General features: G+C 40.2%; 1 protein-coding gene across 1 annotated transcript in view; it reads left to right on the top strand.

Annotated features, from left to right (window-relative positions):
• The window catches only part of TRPM6 (transient receptor potential cation channel subfamily M member 6), a 194,711-nt gene that overhangs the window by 84,396 nt on the left and 88,361 nt on the right, over window positions 1-21,954 (top strand). The window contains exons 23-26 of the mRNA XM_068242291.1: window positions 2,725-2,857; window positions 4,828-5,927; window positions 13,313-13,425; window positions 16,110-16,239. Of these exons, the coding sequence (XP_068098392.1) occupies window positions 2,725-2,857; window positions 4,828-5,927; window positions 13,313-13,425; window positions 16,110-16,239 (1,476 nt within the window). The remainder of the gene's footprint in view (window positions 1-2,724; window positions 2,858-4,827; window positions 5,928-13,312; window positions 13,426-16,109; window positions 16,240-21,954) is intronic.

The following is a 21,954-nucleotide window of genomic DNA, read 5'->3' as shown; positions in this document are numbered from 1 at the left end:
ATGTGAGTGACATGTGGGTGACATGTGGGAGAGGCGGGGAGGGCAGCGGAGCCTGCGGGGACTTAGCGTCCTGCACGGACCCGACAGAGCTCTGAGCTATATAGCTCTTATTCCTCCTGATCTCCTTAATATATTCTCCAAATTTGAGGCTCTTTTCCTCTTATTCCTCCTGATCTCCTTAATATATTCTCCAAATTTGAGGCTCTTAGCATTTAAGGGGGCTTTGCTATTAACCCTTAAAGTCGGCGGCTTTTTTATACTATACGGAGCGTTACGGTTTAACGCGAAATTACGGTAGCGTTTAATGCGAAATTACGGCATGAACGAAAAACGCGAAATTACGCATTGAAAATTACGCTTACGGTATTTTCAATTACGATTTTAATGGCAATTACGCTACTGTAATTTCGCATCGTAATCGCAAATTTCGCATGCGTAATTTTAGTAATGCGAAATTACGAAAATTTCAGCTCAACTCTAATCGCAGCAGCCATCAAATAGCACCAACAGAAAGCTTTATTAGTGACAAAAAAAGGAGTTAAAATTCATTTAGGTAGTAGGTTGTATGAGCGAGCAATAAACCGTGAAAGCTGCAGTGGTCTGAATGGAAAAAAAGTGGCCGGTCCTTAAGGGGGATAAAGCCCACGGTCCTCAAGTGGTTAAAGGAACAAAAATACTGTTTCTCAGGTTTCACCTATTATAATTTTAAAATAAAAAAGTGCTACTGTAGATAATAAACCCTAATTAAATTTGGCTATTTATTAAAACACTTAAATTTTGTTCCTGCTACAATTTATGGCGAAGATATTTATAATTTTGTAATAAAGGTATATTTTTCTGTAGTATGCCTTAAAGTAAACAAGGGGAATAAAAGGTTTATAGAAAACAGAATTAGTTGTTTTATATTCAGGGGGTGTGGTTTTTAAAAGTGAACGGGCCAATAAGATGTGGCAAAGTGGTATTTTTAAAGTAATAGCCCCCCTCTCCTTTATATCTTTCCCTGAGGTCTAGCAAAGCTTTCCATGGGGACTTGTGAGCCCCACTCCTTCATCTATTGTTCACGTGTAGTCTAGTGGTCCCCCCTTCTGCTTTAAGGTAGGCCTTGGTAGTCTGGTGGTCCCCCCTTAATCTTCAAATCATTCCTTGGTTATCTGAAAAACCACCTCTTTCCCCACATCTCTCTAGAAATACAGTTTAAAGAGAAACTGAAGTAAAAAAAATAAAAAGTCATAATAAACATAAACATGTCATACTTACCTCCCATGTAGTCAACTCATCAATCTCTATCTCCTCTCCTGCGTCTGGTTTGTCCACTGTGATCAATGGAATTCTCTGTCCTCCATTTTGAAAATGGCCATTACCCCATAACAGCTTCCTGCTCAGCACACGGTTAAACTGTAATATCGCCCACTTGAGCCATAGGGAAACATGGACATTACCTTGCAAATTCAGTTGTACCTGACAGCAGCTGACATATAACTGACAGTAACCAGTTTATTTCAGTTCTGAGAAAATATTGTCAGAACTGGAAGGAATCACTGTAAGAAGAAAATAGTGAGCTACTGAGAAGAACTGACGGTGAGGTAAGTATGTAATATTCATTTGTATCTACATCATGTGTTTATTTTAAATAATTTTACTCAGTTCAGGTTCCCTTTAAATACAGTTTAGACGATATGTCTAAAGTAACTATATCATATGACAGAAAAATAAGGCAGTTTAATCTATATAATTTCTTTGTTTGTTTGTTTTAGGAGACACAGTTCCAAACAACTTGATCTTTTATTGAGTGTTTTTTATTTTAGGTTTAACTCTTGATGATAAATGGGTTGGGGAGTAATACATTACATCATCTACCTAGATGGAGTATGTGATCTCTTGAGAAAAGAGTGACCAAGTAGCACCCATATTATTACGCCCACTCTTTCTCTCCCAAGCATCTGAACTGAGATAAATCTCCTTGCCCTTAAAGGGAGTCTGAACTGAGTAAAATTATTTAAAATAAACACATTATGTAGCTGCAAATTAATATTACATACTTGCCTTGCCATCATATTTTGTCAGAACTGAAATATACCAGTTGCTGTCAGTTATATATCAGCTGCTGTCAGTTACTACTTGAATGTTTCAGTTGTGTCCATGTTTCCCTATGGCTCAAGTTGGCGATATAACAGTTTAACCGTGTGCTGACAAGGAAGCTGTTATGGGGTAATGGCCATTTTCAAAATGGAAGACTAATAATTCCATTGATCACAGTGAACAAACAGGACGCAGGAGAGGAGAAAGAGATCGATGTGCAGACTACATGGGAGGTAATTATGTGTATGTTTATTTTGACTTTTTATTTTCAGTTCAGGTTCTCTTTAACATTGCGAAAGAGATGCTTGGCAGGAGGTAGAATCTGTCCTCTACCTACAACCCCCCCCCCCCCCAAGTTACCCCCCAGTGTTCATCCTACAATCTTTTACCCATACCCCGTTTATTTGTGCGTAGCCTCCTACTGTTGCACTCAGTTATCAGCAATAACTGTCACCTAAACACTAAAAATCTTGATGTGAAGTACTGATTCTGTATGACTTCATCACAAGTCAAGTTGGTTGTCCTGAAATGTGCTCAATTTAAAATGCATATATTTGGTTGAATGCACATGTGCTGTGTATATTCACTTTGCTAACATGTTATAGTTACATTTTGTAATGTGGTTTGCTCTCTTTATTTGTGCAGAACTTTGCCTGAGTGATGAGGAGCTAAGGAAGCTCCATGACTTTGAGGAGGAATGTGTGGAGTCATATTTTCATGAGAAATATAAAAGCTTGCACTCAAGTGAAACTGAAAGAATTCGTGCTACAACTGAAAGGTAAAAATGTATAACATCTTTACAGAAAAGCTCCTCCAGAGGCTGAAATGTATTTTAGATCATGTCTGGGAAGGATCTTATTTATCCAGGAAATGGTTTGTTCAAAGAAAATGAAGACGGGTTCAACTAAATGTTCTCTTTGCATGATTTAAAAGACAGTGGGGTTGCAAAGTAAGAACTATTGCTAGTGTTAAGAGCTTATCCAATACAGGGCAGTTCTCGCTAAGCCCACTGCCATGCATTTTTAGAGACGTGGACTAGGCCTGAATGATTTTAGGAAAAAATTGAATTGAGCAATTTCTGTCCAAAATAGCAATTTCAATCTGATTCACAATTTCCTTCAAATCAAGCTTTTTTCCCCCTCTGTGCCTGTTTGTTCCCCCTCTGTTCCCCTGTTTCTCTTTGTGCCCCTTTGACTCTTTATGCCTCCTCTGGGTCTCTATCTTGCCCCCTTTGTGTCTCTCTGTGCCCACTCTGTTTCTCTCTGTAGCCCAGTGCACACCAAAAACCTCTAGCAGATCTGCAAAACGCTAGAGGTTTTTGAAGCAGATTTCAGAGCGATTCTAGGCATGTTTTCTAAACATGCCCAGCATTTTTTGGAGTGTTTTTGTGTAGCAGATTTCAAATACTGTTACAGTAAAGCTGTTACTGAACTGCTTCTGTAACAAAAACGCCTGGAAAACCGCTCTGATCTAGCGTTTTTTAGAGCGGTTTTCCATTTTCATTTAACATAGAGGCAGAAACGCCTCAGAAATCTAAAAAATGCTGCAGCCCCCAAGTTAGCGTTTGTGGAGAAAAATGAACCGCTCTGGTGTGCGCCGTCCCATTCACTTACATTAGCCAAGCAGTTTTCCCTCTGCAAGCGTTTTAAAAAATGCTCCAGAACTGCTCTGGTTTGCACCAGCCCAAAGTCTCCTTTTGTGCCCCCTCTGTCTCTCTTTGTGCCACCTCTGTCTCTCTTTGTGCCACCTCGGTCTCTCCTGTGTCTCTCTGTGCCTGCTCTCTCTGTACCCACTCTGTGTCTCATCAGTGCTGGACATACCTTCCAGCACGAGTCCAGCAATACACATCTATCCACTTCGCCTCCTGCAGGCTTTAATGCACGGCATACTTCCTGTATGTCATGTGACATACAGGAACCCAGAGTTTTGCCATGCACAAGAGCCAGCAGACGGCGATAGAGGACGGACAGTGGAAGGCATGGCCAACGCTGCCGATGCTGGGGGCTGCACGCATCGGGACTTTGGGAAAGTTTGAAGCTGCTTCTTCAAACTTCCCCCATGCGGAAATGACGTGATCGTGGAAATCACTGCTTTGATGATTCCAAAATTGTGATCTTGGTGATCGCGATTTCGGGTTTGAATTCAATTTATCTTTCAGGCCTAGCATGGACAGCAAATGTGTCCCCCTCTGTGCCTCTGCCCCCCCATCCCCCTTTGTACCTCCTTCTGTCCCCCTTTGTGCCGCCTTCTTTTCTAGTGATGATCTTAATGTGCTAATTTCGCTTAAGCAAATTGTTGCAGAAAATTTCACAATTACGATTATATGTAATTACAATTGTGTAATTGAATTGATTTCACCTAATCCACACAAATTTCCAGATGGATCCAGGGCTGGATCACAGGTTTACTTTAACATGTATAAAATGTGTATGCAGAGCTCAGAACTTGCTATATAGTATAGTATACTGCAGCAACATGTAATTTTACCAAGATTAGAAAACATTTTTCCTTTGAATTTTTTTACAATCAATTTTCTCATAAACTACAGGGTCTAATTGAAAAAAAAAGAATGTTTTGACTTGTTCCCACAGAATCAAATTTTGAATTTTTGGGTCGTTTATATGAATGGGTCATTCATAACATGGGCATTTGTAAGTCGGGAACTACCTATAATTCAATCTCTCTTTTTAATCACAGTATGTGATTTTTACAAAACATGGCTTAAATGATCTGTCCTTTTTTCTGTAGAACTGAAGAAATGTTCATGCAACTTAAGGAGATGAATGAGAAAGTTTTCTTCATCAAGGATTCCTTGACTTCACTGGACGGTCAATTAGGGCACCTACAGGATCTCTCTGCTTTAACGGTAGATACATTAAAAGTGATTTCCGCAGTGGACACTTTGCAAATGGAAGAAGCCATAATAGTAGATCAGAAGAGTCTCACATCTAAGAAGATACCACATAGCTGGAGTATTGCCCCGTATTCCCAGCATAACAAACAATATAACTATTATAGTATGCCACCCTCACTTTTAAGGACATTGGTAAGAAGTCAGTGGACTTCAGAGTGTCAAAGCCCCACCGAGCAAACATTCCTTTATTTGAATAACGATGACACAGAAGGACTTGAGACAGAAGATTACATGATAACTTTAGGAGAATCGTTGGAAAGCAAGTCAGCATCACGGTATGGAAACTTTCTTGATGTTCCTTCAAGTCCTTTTGGATCACCGTGCTCAGATAAACCTTTTTTGAGTCTGGCAGGTGCAGAACAGAGTTGTGATCTTGAAGCAACTTCCAAAACAAATAAAACCAAAGATTATGATTCTGTCACAAATGTTAATGAAGATGACGGCAACCAGCAGAGAGAGGAGCAAGAAGGAGAGAGGGCAGTGAAGAGTGACTTAGAGCTGCCTGTGATAAGCATAGACGAATTCCAAGAGAAATCATTGGATGTGGAGGAAGATACACCACATGAAGCACCAACAATTGTAGCTGAAATGCCTCCTGACGGCACAACTAATAAACCTGTGGGAGGTTATGTGAACTGGGCTTTTTCAGAAGAGGGTGAAATTGGAGTGTTTCATGGTGGAAAGAGTCAACAGGTCTGCATTCACCCCAGCCACTGTGAAGACTGCCAGTGTGTAAATAACATTGACCGTAAAGTCTGTAGCATTGAAGCATATCCTTCTCCTGCTGACTCTGAGAAAGCTGGGGAAAATAATGAGAGCACAGATCAGAGGGCATCATTCTGGATCAACTCTCTACAGATGAACTGGACTTTCCAGAAACCCAATTTCAAAAAGCACAAGGATAATAAAGAAGGGAAGACAGGTTCCGTAAAAGGTGATACTATGCATTCCATTTTTGCTCGCTGCCTGTGTACTGCGGTGGTGTTTTCTTCTAATTTTAACTTGTAATATATTGTCAAAAATCTATATATCTGTCTTATTTAGGTGCAATGCAAAGCTACACAAGTGGAAAATGGTCCATTTTTGTGTGTTTTAAAACTACACAGGATTTAGAATAGGATTTAATATATAGCTGGACAGGTAGACATAACGATAGGTGCCTGCATTCCTAAACTAGCGTATTCTTTAAGAGTTTGACTTTACGATGTTCATTTTTGGGGTCTCCAAAAGTATCATAGCTGGAATGTGAGAATGTTAGACCTGTGACCTTAAATAAAAACGCTGTATATCCTGTCACATATAATAACAATGGTTATTATATTATTATGAAATGGTGCTCTAATCAATAATGCAGTATAATTCCATTCATTATTCTAACTACAGTTTGTACAGTATAAGTTGTTACCTGGATAGTGAACAACCCACAGTGTGTGCTGATTCCTGTCTGAAATGTTTACTTTGAAACCGTTCCAGTGCTTTCATAGCTGTAAAATGTTTCCCTACACTCGTCACCACACATCTACTGAAGTGCTAACAGCATCAACAAACACTGATTGGTGATATTTTTTTTTGTAAACAGCAGTGATGAGCTGGTATTTATTTAATTTTAAGCATACTTTAAGAGGCACTGTAATGACATATAATAGAATGTAGTAAATGTTTCAGGATACCCATTTTTACATTAATTGTCGTGGTTACAGCATCAGAAACACGTCCTATATCTATGTACAGTATATTGCTGTATATTAGTATGAAGCCCTGCCTTCCAAGTGATGTTACAACCTAGGTTGTTTAGTTATGCGGAATTATCCTCCTAGGAGTCCATGAGTTTTTTTTCTACTGGCTTTGGAACGCTGAGTATACAAACATTTTGCAGAAATGCACCTGGCAGCACCAAAGATGTCACCACCCGTGATAAATAAAAATGTAAATCAGAGGGAGGAAACGTTGAGGAAAAATTTTACAATGGGCAAACACTGCACTGACTAATAAATGAATATTGTAAAAAATAAGCCATTTTATTTATTACCTTTTGTTTTAGTACAGTTCCTCTTTAAGTATAAGTACAATGGGCTCTATTCACAAAACTTCTCATAAATGACTTATTTATCACCTAAGTGATGAAAATAACCTTTCAGCACATTTACAAGCAAAAGAATCACTCAAAATAAGTTGTTCCTGATTAACTTCATTTCAATATTCCTTTTTTTTACCTTAAAGCAGAATATAACCCAGAATTTCTTCTTTGCTCTAAACGATTATTTACAGCATATAATATACTAACACAATGTTTTTTTTTTTTTAGTAAAACCGCATTCAAAGGGTTACATCACAGGGTTGACTCTCTTCTGCAGGGAGAACCGCATCCGAACTGCTGTTAAGCTTATCTTGTGTACACATTCTTTACTTGATACATTTATGTAAACATTCTCTGGCTGTGCAGGACTTCAGCTGATGATTCCTGGGGTGAAACTCGGGTCAGAAATCCCTGGTGGCTGCATTCACAACAGAATTACAACAGTTATGAATAAAATGCACCAGCAGCTTTAAAAATAAATTAAACTGAACTTTGGGAAGTTATAATGTCTAAATAAATAATAATACTTGTGCACAAAAGCAAATATTATAATTGTATGGGTTATAAAAAGTAGGAAAACTCATTTTTGTTGAAAATTTTGTCAGAGTTTTAAACCGCTTTAATTATAGTATGTTTTTGCTCTTTGGGAGTTAAAAAATGTAACATAGATAAGGTAAAAACAGAGGAAAACAGGTGAAAAAGCTTTGTGAATCACGCCCATTGACATTTTGGCAATATTGATTGAGGCCTGCCAAACCTGTGTAGATTGAATATGCCTCACCAAACACTATTGCTTGCATGGGGCTTGATTCACAAACCCGTGCTAAACAGTTAGTACGTGAAGTGCCGCTCGCGGGACTTTGTGCGCACAAAAGTCTGCGAGTGGTACTTCACGTGATAACTGTTTAGCACTCCTGTGCTAACCGTTAGCACAGGTTTGTGAATCAAGTCCCATGCAAGCAAAAATGTTTGGTGACGCACATTTAATCTACACAGGTTTGGCAGGCCTCAATCATTATTACAAAAAAGTCAATGCGGGATCGCAGGACTTTGCATGCGCAAAAGTCCGCGAGTGGCACTTCACGTGATAATAGTTAGCACAGGTTTGTGAATCAAGCCCATTGTGTTCAGGATACTTGATCCCTTTATGTTGCTTCACTGAAGTATTTGATCTGTTAGTTAAACAAAAAAAAATTCCCTTTGGCATCAATTTCCAATAAAGTTTTTTTTATAACATTAAGAAGGGTTTGACTCTATAGAATTTATTACCAGGCTTGGGAAATGTTTGGATTCAGTTCTCTTCATGCAGGATTCTTAAAGGGACCTGGTCATAAAGGAAACCATCTGCAAGAGTAGACTGTGATAGAAGAAGCCCAGCCCTGATTCCAGTTATTCATATTGTCACAGTAACCACATGTTGCTGCACTGGCCTGGAAGCAACACTGTAATGAGTTGCTAAGTGGTTTCCATGACAGTCTAATCACAAACATGTTTTGCTTTTAGACATTAATTCTTAGAGTTATAACTTGCCAGTGACTGCAGGTAAAAAAATTGTGGTCTGAAGTTATGATTAATCCACTGAGCTTGAATTTGCAAACCTTAAGGTGGCCACTAATGATCCAATCTTTTTCATCCAATCTTACCATTTCTATGTAATATAAGGTAACTGCCTGAAGTATCCATTCAGTATATTCAATCAGTTTACCCTTATACTACATAGATTTGGTAAGATTGGATGAAAAAGATTGGATCATTAGTGGCCACCATTACAAAAAGCAAGACCTCTTCTTAGTAAAGCACTGTGTACACAATCACATTCTGTTTAACTTATAATTTTGCCATGATGCGCAGAGAATATAGACTACTATGGATATCTGCACATCAGGCGCTGCGATCAGCTCCATTGAAATGAATAGGGAATATTGCATGTGTGTGAACATTTTCCTATATATCTCTGAGCAACACTCTACCGTGCCGCTCTCATTATTTATCTAAACAGGCTCCAGTGATGCAATGCCAAACTTTGTGACTGCACATTTCTATACTGAGAAAAAAACCTGTATCGCTCTCCTACAGATAGTCATCTCCCCTCGCTCTGCCATGCAGGCTTTGTGGCCAGTAGGAAGATGCAACAAACCCACATGGCTGTCAAGAGTGGGAAGAGGTGTTGGTGGCAAATCCTTCCCCCTTGCAACTCACCCTTGTCCTCCTTTTGAAGATCAAAGGACTCTTCTCCACCTCTATATATCCCAGAAAGAAAGTTAATAAAATGGTGGCTTATGGTACTGTCTGGTTGCTCACACAAAGGCAGGAAAAAATGTTAGTCGGACTGCTACCACTCAGGTTTTTAAACAGCGAAAAAAACCAACTAACAATGCATCACACAAACAGAGACATCAATCCAGGACACCTAGTTTTTAATAAGATTGAATGGCAAATAGGCTAAATGTAGCCATACATCAGGTGACTTGTCGGCCGATCAACCATTCAATTTGATTATTATAATCAAATCGGATGAAAACTGGTGTTGCAAAGTGCATACCCGACCGACAATGCGACCAATTTCGGTCCCGAAATTGGTCACAAAGTCGATCGCACATGCTGCAAGATGTTGGGCCGACTTGTTCGGTAACGGCATGCAATTTTGGGACGATCGTCAAACGGGACGAAACCCCGGCGCTGTCCCTCCCTAATATTAAAGGAATTCTATCGATCCCCAAGTGTTCTAAAATGACAATGTACAAATAATGTCTAAGTAGCTGTGTAAACATTTTCCTACTTTTCATGGTAAATATCAGAGGCAAAAGCTGTAATTTATTGAGGGTAGGAATGAGCTATATTGGGACAAAACAATTGCAGAAGGGGTGTCTGTTTCAATGCACAGCCAGAGTTGCATATCAGACTACAGAAAGCAAATATCAAATATATCAAACTCTGAAAGCAAAAACAATATGAAAAAGCTGTGAGAATTAGTTACATTTCCTCTGCTCTCTTCAGACACTTCAGTCAGAAACAGAGCTCCCAACAGCTGCAGCTCCTGTGTCCTGTCTCTCTCTGTCACACACAGAGTTACACATAGGGCCTGATTCATAAAGCGGTGCTAACAGTTAGCACCGTGGTGAAAAGCCCTTTATCACGCCTAAACTCTGTTTAGGCATGATAAGTTTAGGTGTGATAAGTTTAGACATGATGGCCTCAATTCACAAAGCGGTGATAACCCAGTTATCACGCCTAAAAGACTTTAGGCGTGATAACCTTTTCACCACTGAGTTATCACCGCTTTTTCTTGCTCTTCGCGCGAAGTTACCGCGCGTACGCGCGTGAGAGCGCGCGCAAAGTCCCATAGGGCTTAATGGGAGCTTCGCGCGAAGCGTCGGGTGCTACGCGCGTACGCGCGGTAACTTCGCGCGAGTTGCTTCTTATCATGCCTAAAGTGAGTTTAGGGTCCTGATTCACAAAGCGGTGCTAACAGTTAGCACCGTGGTGAAAAGCCCTTTATCATGCCTAAACTCAGTTTAGGCATGATAAGTTTAGGTGTGATAAGTTTAGGTGTGATAAGTTTAGGCATGATAAGTTTAGGTGTGATAAGTTTAGGCATGATAAGTTTAAGTGCCAACTGGGTTAGCACCGCAGTGCACAGCTGATCAAAAATGTTGTGCTAGCAAAGTCTGGTGCCCTTCGCATAGAGTTTAATGGTGCTGCTTTGCGTGTGGGACTTTGCGCGTGATCTAAACTTATCTAAACTTATCATGCCTAAACTTATCATGCCTAAACTTTTCACACCTAAACTTATCACGCCTAAACTGGCTTTTCACCAGCGTGGTGCAATGGTTATCACGCCTAAAGTCTCTAACTGGGTTAGCACCGCTTTGTGAATCGAGCCCTAGGCGTGATAAGGGCCTTTTCACCAGCGTGCAAACACTTTGCACCGCTTGGTGAATCAAGCCCCATAAGTTTAGGGGCTCGATTCACAAAGCGGTGCTAACCCAGTTAGAGACTTTAGGCATGATAACCATTGCACCACGCTGGTGAAAAGCCAGTTTAGGCGTGATAAGTTTAGGTGTGATAAGTTTAGGTGTGATAAGTTTAGGCATGCTAAGTTTAGATAAGTTTAGATCGCTTGCAAAGTCCCGCACGCAAAGCAGCGCCATTAAACTTTATACGAAGTGCACCAGACTTTGCTAGCGTAAAACTTTTGATCAGCTGTGCACTGCGGTGCTAACACAGTTGGTGCTTAAACTTATCATGCCTAAACTTATCACACCTAAACTTATCACACCTAAACTTATCATGCCTAAACTGAGTTTAGGCGTGATAAAGGGCTTTTCACCAGCGTGCTAACTGTTAGCACCGCTTTGTGAATCAGGCCCCAGGTGTGATAAGTTTTTAGGCGTGATAAGTTTAAGCACCAACTGGGTTAGCACCGCAGTGCACAGCTGATCAAAAGTTTTGCGCTAGCAAAGTCTGGTGCACTTTGCATAGAGTTTAATGGTGCTGCTTTGCGTGCGGGACTTTGCATGTGATCTAAACTTATCTAAACTTAGCATGCCTAAACTTAGCATGCCTAAACTTATTATGCCTAAAATTATCATGCCTAAACTTATCATGCCTAAACTGAGTTTAGGCATGATAAAAATGGTTATTCACAAAGCGGTGCTAACAATTAGCACCCTGGTGAAAAGCCCTTTATCATGCCTAAACTCAGTTTAGGCATGATAAGTTTAGGTGTGATAAGTTTAGGTGTGATAAGTTTAGGCATGCTAAGTTTAGGGGCCTGATTCACAAAGCGGTGCTAACAGTTAGCACGCTGGTGAAAAGCCCTTTATCATGCCTAAACTCAGTTTAGGCATGATAAGTTTAGGTGTGATAAGTTTAGGTGTGATAAGTTTAGGCATGATAAGTTTAGGTGTGATAAGTTTAGGCATGATAAGTTTAAGCACCAACTGCGTTAGCACCGCAGTGCACAGCTGATCAAAAGTTTTGCACTAGCAAAGTCTGGTGCACATCGCATAGAGTTTAATGGCGCTGCTTTGTGTGCGGGACTTTGCACACTATCTACACTTATCTAAACTTAGCATGCCTAAACTTATCACACCTAAACTTATCACACCTAAACTTATCATGCCTAAACTGGCTTTTCACCAGCATGGTGCAATGGTTATCATGCCTAAAGTCTCTAACTGGGTTAGCACCGCTTTGTGAATTGAGCCCTAGGTGTGATAAGTTTAGGCATGATAAGTTTAAGCGCCAACTGCGTTAGCACCGCAGTGCACAGCTGATCAAAAGTTTTTCGCTAGCAAAGACTGGTGCACTTCGTATAAAGTTTAATGGCGCTGCTTTGCGTGCGGGACTTTGCAAGCGATCTAAACTTATCTAAACTTATCATGCCTAAACTTATCACACCTAAACTGGCTTTTCACCAGAGTGGTGCAATGGTTATCATGCCTAAAGTCTCTAACTGGGTTAGCACCGCTTTGTGAATCGAGCCCAAAGTCTCTAACTGGGTTAGCACCGCTTTGTGAATCGAGCCTATAGAGTTAACTGATCAAGTGTGAGGGGAATTTCCCCTCTCCTCATGGCTCAGTCAGCCATCAGTTTTGGCGTCAGTAAACTTTGAATGTATTTTGCTAACAGTAAACAAAGAAGTTGCTACTAAAATGTATACACCAGTACTTAGCAGCACTTCCCAAACAATTCCTGTGTCAATTGAAAAAAAGATGTGAATCGATAGTATTCCTTTAAATGTCCCCACGGTGCCCAGTGCAACTTATACATTACCTATCCGCGGCCTCCACTGCTCCAAATACACTGCTGTCCATACATGCGAGCCCCACGTTGCCTAGTAAGGGCGTGCATTTGTGACATAAGGCGTGACACACGTGGCCACGTTACTACCACTAAACACTTTTGCTTGCATTGTGTACAGGATAATTGATCCCTTTATGTTGCTTCACTGAGGTATTTAATCTGTTAGTTAAAAAAAGCAATAATATCCCTTTGGCATCAATTTCCACATGGCGCGCGTCTATGGAGAATCCCGGAAGTATATTTGATTCGATCAGATTTGATTAAGAGAGAGATTTCTCCCTCGGTCGGATCTGCCCATCATCGCTAAATGTGTGGTAACCTTAAGACATCATCAACATTTGTTTATTACAATCTTCTAACAAAAAAGATTTTCCCTTTATTAATTCTGCTTATGTAGTTCAATCTTATCAATGCATTATTTAACTTGTTTGCAGAGTTAACAAAACCTTCAGAGACCTCTCAGATAGAAAGGGCAAAGGAAAAACTTCGAAACACCTTCCGAAGATCTTCTAGAGAAAAGAGGAAGCGGACTCAACTTCAAGTGCCTGTAAGACTTTTCCAAAGATTGTATTATCCTTTATGGTGTTATGAGAGAGCTGTTTATGTAACAATGGGAATCCTGGTGTTAAATAATAGCTACAGTATGGGGGTGGCTTATGCAGTTCAAATAACCATTCATTGTAGCCAAGGTATGCTAAATCCAAGCAGGTAAAAGGGCGCATATTTGCCGGATGCACCCCGTTTTACCTGCTTCGATTCATGATATGGTGCTCTATGCAGTTAAAAAAGGGTGCAGCGAGAGCACAATATCATTAGCGGTTTTTGCGGCACCCGTGATATAATAAGGGCAAACAATATTTTTTAACGAAGTCTCAAAACAAAAATAATATCGTGGAAGTCTCAATACAAAAACATGGGGAAGTTCTTATGCCAGTAGGAAGTCTCAATACCAAAATCACATAGTGAAAGTCTCAATATAAAAATCACAAGAAAGTTCATATGATGGCAATAGGAAGTCTCAATACAATCACATAGTGGAAGCCTCCGGGCACTTGGAGGAATAGGGGAGAGCGACGGCCAAAAATTCTTCAGGGGCTTCGGGAATCACCATATAGTTGGGAAAATATCTGGGGTCCATGGGGGGAGAAGATTTGGCAGAAATAAAAGGGCCTTTACCCTATCCTCCCTAATGCCACTTATAGGGGCCCCAAGTTAGTGGGGCTGCATAGTCACTAAAACCGGCCATGGGAAAACCGGCCCTTGGTGGTGTAATGGTGTGGAGGACATTTTCTTTCCACACTATGGGCCTTTTAGTACCAACTGAGCATTGTAAAACATGCTGCAGCTTACCTGAGTAATGTTGCTGACCATGTCTGTCACTTTATGACCACAGTGTACTCCTCTTCTTGTGATTCCTTGGTATGTGGTGGAATGGCGGCAGATTTGCATCATGGATGTGCAGCCAACAAATCTGCAACAACTGCATGGTGCTCACATGTCAATATGGACTGAAATATTTTACTAATATTTTTCTAGCACCTGAATATGCCACAAACAAGTAAAGCAGTTCTAAAGCAGAGGGGTCCAACTCTGTAATAACAAGGTGTACCTAATAAAGTGGCCAGTGAATGTAGACCTCTACAACCATGAATATATGAGGAAGAAAAGGAATGTACAGTATACAGGAACGTTGTTTTAAGCTAACCAGAGACCAGGGGGATAAAAAAATTCATACTTACCTGGGACTTCCTACATGCTGGGCCGTGCATGCGCAAAAGAGCCTGACCGATGTGACTGAAGACGGATCACCAGGGCTTAAGCAGGCACTTGGGAGGTCGGCGTTGGAGGCAACGGTGGTCATGGGGCTGGAGGAATGAATTCTTTTACCCCTCTTGTCTCAGGTTCTCTTTAAAGGACATCCGAGGTGAAAATAAACGAATGCGAAAAACTATTTTATCTATCCTCCTTCTCCTTAAAATGACTTTTTTGATATCTCACAGTTTTATTTAATATTTAAATCTAGTTTTTAAGTTTTTACTGTTTCATTGTCTCTGCTCAATAAAACATTAATATATTACTATATATTATGAATTAATGTCCCTTGTCATCTCTTTCCTGCTCTCAGAAGCAATTTACTTAGAGGAAAGTGTATTATGGCTGTAATTACTTATCAGTGAGGGTTATGCTATAGTCTGACCCAGTCCGACCCGGTCCCGACCCTTACAGAAACTGTCCCTTGCATACCTGATGTTTAACTCTTTCAGGCAGAGAAAGAAAAAAAATGAATACAGACAAGTTATTTGTTTGCTTGGCACTGTAAATACACGTCTATCTCATCATGTGACATGTCACCTCGGTTGTCCTTTAAAGCGGATCTGAGATGAAAAACTAACTATAACAAGTAACTTGTTTATATATCTTATCTAAAGCTTCAACAGTATATGATCATTTATTCCTGTGATACAATGAAAGCGACCATGTTCTGTTTGTCATCATTACACAGGTAATCTGCAACTGCATCTCCACCCCTCAGCCTGGGAAAAATTACTCCCCCCTCCCCTCTGCCTCTGAAATCTCTGGCTAGTAGCCTCCTCCTCCTGCCTAGACTGAGCTCCCATACGCCCTTGCTACATGGGTCTGAGTGCCTTGGCATTTTGGAGAAGCTGTGGGCAAGGCTTGTTTAGTTTATAGGGAATTAGAGTATTAAAACAAAACAAAGTATTTGGCTTGAGGAATGCCCTATAAACTATATGCAAGGAACACAATTATGCAATGAATAAAAGTTCATCTCGGATCCACTTTAAGCAATTAAGTACTTATAAAGCTAAACAAGTTGGTTTTTAGCACACTGCACATATTTTTATTGATTTGAAAAGACAAACAGCTGAAAAAACTGTGAGCCAGTTAGATACACATTGCAACCGCCCCCATATGCACGGAGCATGGGACAGGAGGGGGTTAGTGTCGGGCGGATGGACATACATATATACATACAGAAGACAACTTGGAAATGATTATTATAGATAAATGAACCTGACATCAAACACATTTTTGCTTGTGTACACATGTATTGCAGAAGGGGGTTTGCTATACGGCAGTGCTATTCTAGGCAAGGTGACTTTGCTGGTAGGTGTAAACATTGCTGTAGGCTGACCTGTTCGGAACAGGAGATCCAGTGTTTCTCTTTATCTTAAACAAGATATCCTTATTTATGGCTGATTTCCCCTGTAGGTAATTACCGTCGATGGTTGTTCCCTAAACACTGAGATGAGCTCTGAACCGGCAGGCTGCAGCAGCTGGGAGGGTGAGGAGGAAGAAAGCAACAAGAACAGGTTGACTGTATCCAGTTTTAATCAGCTAAGTAAGTGGCCACCTGCTTCAGGCAAAACTATATGATCCACTCCCTTTTCATTTATTAAGCTCCTCATATAAGTGCAGGATTACTGTGTCAGCGATAGGATGTGGTTTTGGTTGCCCTAGCTGCACTACAGGTGCGATAGTAATAAACATGACTCTTCTAATTTGGCTTTTCAGAGACTGAAGTGGAACTGCAGAAAAGAAAATGCTTATAATTATTTTTTTTTTTTACAACAGTGCCTGTTTGAATGAGTTTTTGGGTGATCGTATATCATGTCTCTAGCTTTTGTCGAGACAGTCCTATCATCTCTGAAAATTAGTTGTGTTTTTATTCTTACAGGTTTTGCTGCCTCCAATGTAAATACTGAATTTTGGATGTGCTTATTGCCCGTTTAAGTCAGCTTTTAAAGCAAATCTGAAGTGAAAATAAGAATAACATAGACAATTGTATCTATAGTCCTAATTTTAAAAGGGAATTTCCTGGCATCTCATATTCATATATTGGTGTTAAAGGTTAAAACCTGCTCTTATGAAACTCAAAATTTAGTTGTTTAATGATGGAAATACTCCATACAATTTTCTGTTAGATTTTTCTGTTAGATTTTCTGTTAGATTTAAGGTGGCCATACACTCGTTAGATTAGCAGCAGATAGATCATCACATAGATTTTCTGATCTATCTGATGTGTTTAGGAACATTTTTTACTAGGAACAGATTTTCAATAGATGTCATTATGAAATCTATTGAAAATCAATCTGATGGCATTTTTTGCCATCAGATTTCCATTAGGTCCAATGCAAATTGATAAGCAATCTCAACAGATCGACCTAGATTTTCTAGCATGTCAGATCGATTGAAATCGATCGAAATTGGCCGCAAATCGAACAATCGGCAATTGATTTTGATCGATCGATCGGCCACTAATTGGCTGAGTGTATGGGCCTCTTTACTGTAATTAGATTATTTTCTGTAGAGACTGTTTATTATGTCAGGTGCATTGTCTTCTGGTCATCTCCTGCCGAGTAGAACAATGCCTAATTGCTCAGTAGATAGATGGTTAGATAGATAATTTCCAACATGTTGGAAATTATCTATCTGGCAGCTAAATCTAACAGAAACTCTAACATAAAATTGTATGGTGTATTCCCAGCATTAAGTAAACCTGAACTGAAAATAAATTAATGAGATGATAATCGTAGCAGGAATGGTAAATGTTCCTGCACTCTTGCACCTTTTTTTTCAATTGCTTTCATTATAGTGTGTAGAATTTGGTTCATTTAGTTCCCAGGCGGCAGAATTTATCATACCATTTGAAGTCAGCACTATAGGGTATATATAAAATTACCATGCACACACATCACATGGCAACTTTATCGATATTTACGTAACTGAGATAACGCAAATGCACAACCCGTGTTACCAGTATATCATGCAGTATGCAAATAGCATAATGTACATTACTTAGGCCTAGGTAACACAACTTGCACTATTTGTGCAATGTGTGCTACATCATTTGCGCAAAAGCCTGTAAAATTTCAGTGCACTACATGTGCATTGGACTTTAAGCAGCATTTAGTAATTATGCCCTATCCCTATTAGGAGTCTATGTGTTGACAGCGAAAAGTGTTTGCTTTCTGGCTACTTTTTCAGAGTCCCACGACTGCACTAACTGCAGTTCAGCTGCCTCATTTTCATAGATAAAATCACAGTTTTTTAACTCTTGCAAAATAAAAAATAGAAATTTTATACAGGCAAGCTCTTAGCAGGATAGGTACTAACCTCATGTATAAATGTTTATCTTATCATATCCCATGTTAATTTAGGTACACTATAACATTTTTCATTTCCCATACAGACACCTTCATTGTTTATCTGTTCCCTCCGCTCAGATGTTGTTTTCTTAGCCACACATAAGATTTATTACTGGTACTTTTAACCAGTTCACCCCCAAGGGTTTTTACCCTAACGGACCAGAGCAATTTTCACCTTTCAGCGCTCCTCCCTTTCATTCACCAATAACTTTTTCACTACTTATCACAGCAAATTGATCAATACCTTGTTTTTATTGCCACTAAATAGGCTTTTTGGAGGCGATATTTATTTTCAGTAATACCTTTTCTTTTTATGCATTTTAAAGGGAAAAACAAGGAAAAAAATGAAAAAATACACAATTTCTCCATTTTCATCCCCTATAGTTTTAAAATAAACACTGCTAATGTGCATAAAACACACACATTTTATCTGCCTATTTGTCCTGGTTATTACAATATATAAATTATGTCCCTAGTGCAAAGTATGGTGACAATATATTATTTGGAAATAAAGGTGTATTTTTCCTATGTTGTGTTTTTGTTTTCTCATTGCATACTACCAATGAATTCAAGCCCTTATTTGCAAATATAACAGTAGTTCACCCTCATAGCATACATATTTTAAAAGCTGAGTCCCTAAGGTAACTATTTATGCATTCGGTTTTCAATTCTGTCACTTTTGGTGTTTTTTACAAGTGTTTTATTTTGGTACAGAGTATATGGAAATAACAGTTTTATTGCTTCTCATTCAGTTTGCCAAAAAATCTAAATCAAATGACATATGCATAATCTCTCAAACACCCCAAATTATCTTCTCTTGCTTGTCACGGTTAAAATGATACCCTATACACATCATCAGATAGTGTTTTGGCCACATAATACACTGTTAATCATGAGCAGCACAATGTATTTTTCAAGGCCATTTTTTGCACCAGAAACAATACAGTCATACTTTCCCAGCAAAACCCCTGGTGTCTCAGAACATTGGATATAGGTCATAAATTATACCATTCTGAAAACTAGAGAACCAGACCTACCCAAATATACATATTTTGTAACATTTGCACTTTTGCGGTTTTGATGAAATTGCACCGTAACTTAAAAAATGTTTTTTTTTACAGTTTTCTTTACTTTGGCATGAAAAAACAATTCAAATGACATATGCATAATCTCTCAAACACCCCAAATTCTCTTCTCTTGCTTGTCACGGTTAAAATGATACCCTATACACATCATCAGATAATGTTTTGGCCACATAATACACTGTTAATCATGAGCAGCGCCAATGTATTTTTCAAGGCCATTTTTTGCACCAGAAACAATACAGTCATACTTTCCTAGCAAAACCCCTGGTGTCTCAGAACATTGGATATAGGTCATAAATTATACCATTCTGAAAACTAGAGAACCAGACCTACCCAAATATACATATTGAGTAACATTTGCACTTTTGCGGTTTTGATGAAATTGCACCGTAACTTTGAAAATGTTTTTTTTTTACAGTTTTCTTTACTTTGGCATGAAAAAACAATTCAAATGACATATGCATAATCTCTCAAACACCCCAAATTCTTTTCTCTTGCTTGTCACGGTTAAAATGATACCCTATACACATCATCAGATAGTGTTTTGGCCACATAATACACTGTTAATCATGAGCAGCGCCAATGTATTTTTTAAGGCCCTTTTTTTACCAAATGCAACAATGTAATTCTTTCTTCTCAAAGCCCCAGGAGTGTAAGACCATTCAATAAAAGACACAAATGTTACCATTCTGAAAACTAGAGACTCAGGCCTACTCAGTTGCAAATAGAATAATTTAGGTGAGGCCTAAATCACTATCCATAACATGAATGACAGATACATTGGAACTCACCATTGCAGGTCTAGCAGGATGGAGAAAGGCCAGAGGTCATACGCCAAGGAAAGCCAGTGGTCAGAAGATGGGGGGTGGTCTGCAGAGTAAAGTCCTGTGGCAAACACTCTCGCCTTGCAGCAGCAAGTCCAAATGGGAAAAAACTATTTGCAGGTTGTAGGAGTCTTGGGTTTCCTCTAAGCTTCTGGGTTTCCTCCCACACCCCCAAAAAAGGTGGTAATGTTAACTAGTGGTAATTGTGAGTTCCTTTGAGGGACAGTAAGTGGCAAATAAAAGTAGAGAGGAAAAAGTCCAGTGAAAATTTAGGGTAACGAAGAAAAAAAAATAAAATAAAAAATAAAGTCTAATAGCTGCTGAGGGTATGGTATGCCTCAAAGCAGCCGGCAACGCAGAGTCCCGGCTGTGAGGGGCACTTTGGGCAGTGGTATCTGCTGTCTTTCCGCCTCTTGTGCTTGGTGCACACCCGGCATCGCTTCTGTGGCTTCGCCTTAATTGGGTTCGGGGGGATCAGGGCAGGAAAATGTTTTCCCCTTAGGCGAACTGCTCCATCCAGTTGCATTGGATTGTATTCCTCCATAAGGTGTACGCTTTCATTGATCAGCGATCTTAAAGCTTGTCGCATAAACGGGAGGTAGCTGTCACCGTGGCATTTCTTTTTATAAAGCACAAATGCGTTGTGCATGGCCATCTGCAGGAGGTAAAAAAAAACTTTTTTGTACCAGGCCCTCTTTTTTTTTTTTAAAAAAAGTAGTAGGAGAGCATTTGGTCCGCAAGATCCACCGCACCCATATTTTTTGTGTAGTCGACCAATGCCATTGGCTTCTCGATCCGCTCTCTGGAGGTTGTGACAGGAACCACTTCTTCAGTGTGGATTGAAGTCAGGACCATGACGTCTCTCTTGTCCCTGAATTTTATAGCCAGGAGCTCACCACTTCTGAGACTGTGTGTTTCCCCTTTCGATAATTTTTTATTAACCACCTGTGGTGGGAGGCCTTTGCGGTTTGGCCTCACTGTCCCACAGGCACCAGTCTCTGCAGAATATAAAAATTTGAAAAGGGGAATGCTGGTGTAGAAGTTATCCACGTACAGATGATAGCCTTGGTGGAGGAGTGGGTTGGCTAGTTCCACCACAATTTTCCCACTGGTTGGCATGTATGGTGGGCACCCAGCTGGTTGCAAATGGCTATCTTTGCCCTCATACAGAAAAAAAGAATAGGTGTAGCCAGTGCTGCTCTCACAAAGTTTATAAAATTTTATCCCATACTTGGCAGCCTTACTTGGGATATATTGTTTTATCCCTAATCTGCCATGGAAGGGTAGGAGGGATTCATCCACTGCAACCTCTCTCTCTGGGGTGTACACCTCGCTAAATTTTGTACTGAGGTGGGTGAGTATGGGCCTCAGCTTAAAAAGCTTGTCATGGCCAGGATCACCTTTGGGGACATTGTCCGAATTGTCGGCAAAGTGCAGGCACTTCATAAGAGCCTCATAGCGCTGCCTGCTCATGGAAGCTGGAAACAGGGGTGTTGCGTGCATAAAGTCCTTAGACCAGTACAGTCTTATTTCTGGCTGTTGGAGTATGCCCATGTGTAGTGTTAGGGCCAGAAACACCTTTAGCTCAGGTATGGTGGTGGGCTCCCATTTCTCAGCCAAGTAGCAGGTGGGCTTCTGGGCAATATACTGCTGTGCAAACAAATTGGTTTGCTCCACAATGTGCTGCAGCAAATCATCACCCACAAAGAGCTGGAAGAAGTCAGCAGGCCCGAAGTTGTCAGTGGGCACTAATATTTCGCTTGCCCCTGTAAAAGGCGGGATGTTGGGTGCTACAAGGTTAGCGGGTGACCAGGTGCCCCGAATTATGTCCTCAGGTACCGGTGGGCGTACCTGCCTTTGCCTGGCTCCCCTTTGGCCTCTGCTGCTAGCTGCAGTAGTGCTACCCACTGAGCCCCCTGCGGTGGCATCTGAAGGGCCCTGGACAGTGGTTCCCCTCTGGCCTGTGCTGCTAGCTGCAGCTGTGCTACCCACCGAGCCC

This window comes from Hyperolius riggenbachi, chromosome 1 (assembly GCF_040937935.1).
Source record: "Hyperolius riggenbachi isolate aHypRig1 chromosome 1, aHypRig1.pri, whole genome shotgun sequence".
Taxonomy (NCBI): domain Eukaryota; kingdom Metazoa; phylum Chordata; class Amphibia; order Anura; family Hyperoliidae; genus Hyperolius; species Hyperolius riggenbachi.
Note: the sequence above shows the minus strand (reverse complement) of the source record. Positions and strands in the feature narration are given on the sequence as shown.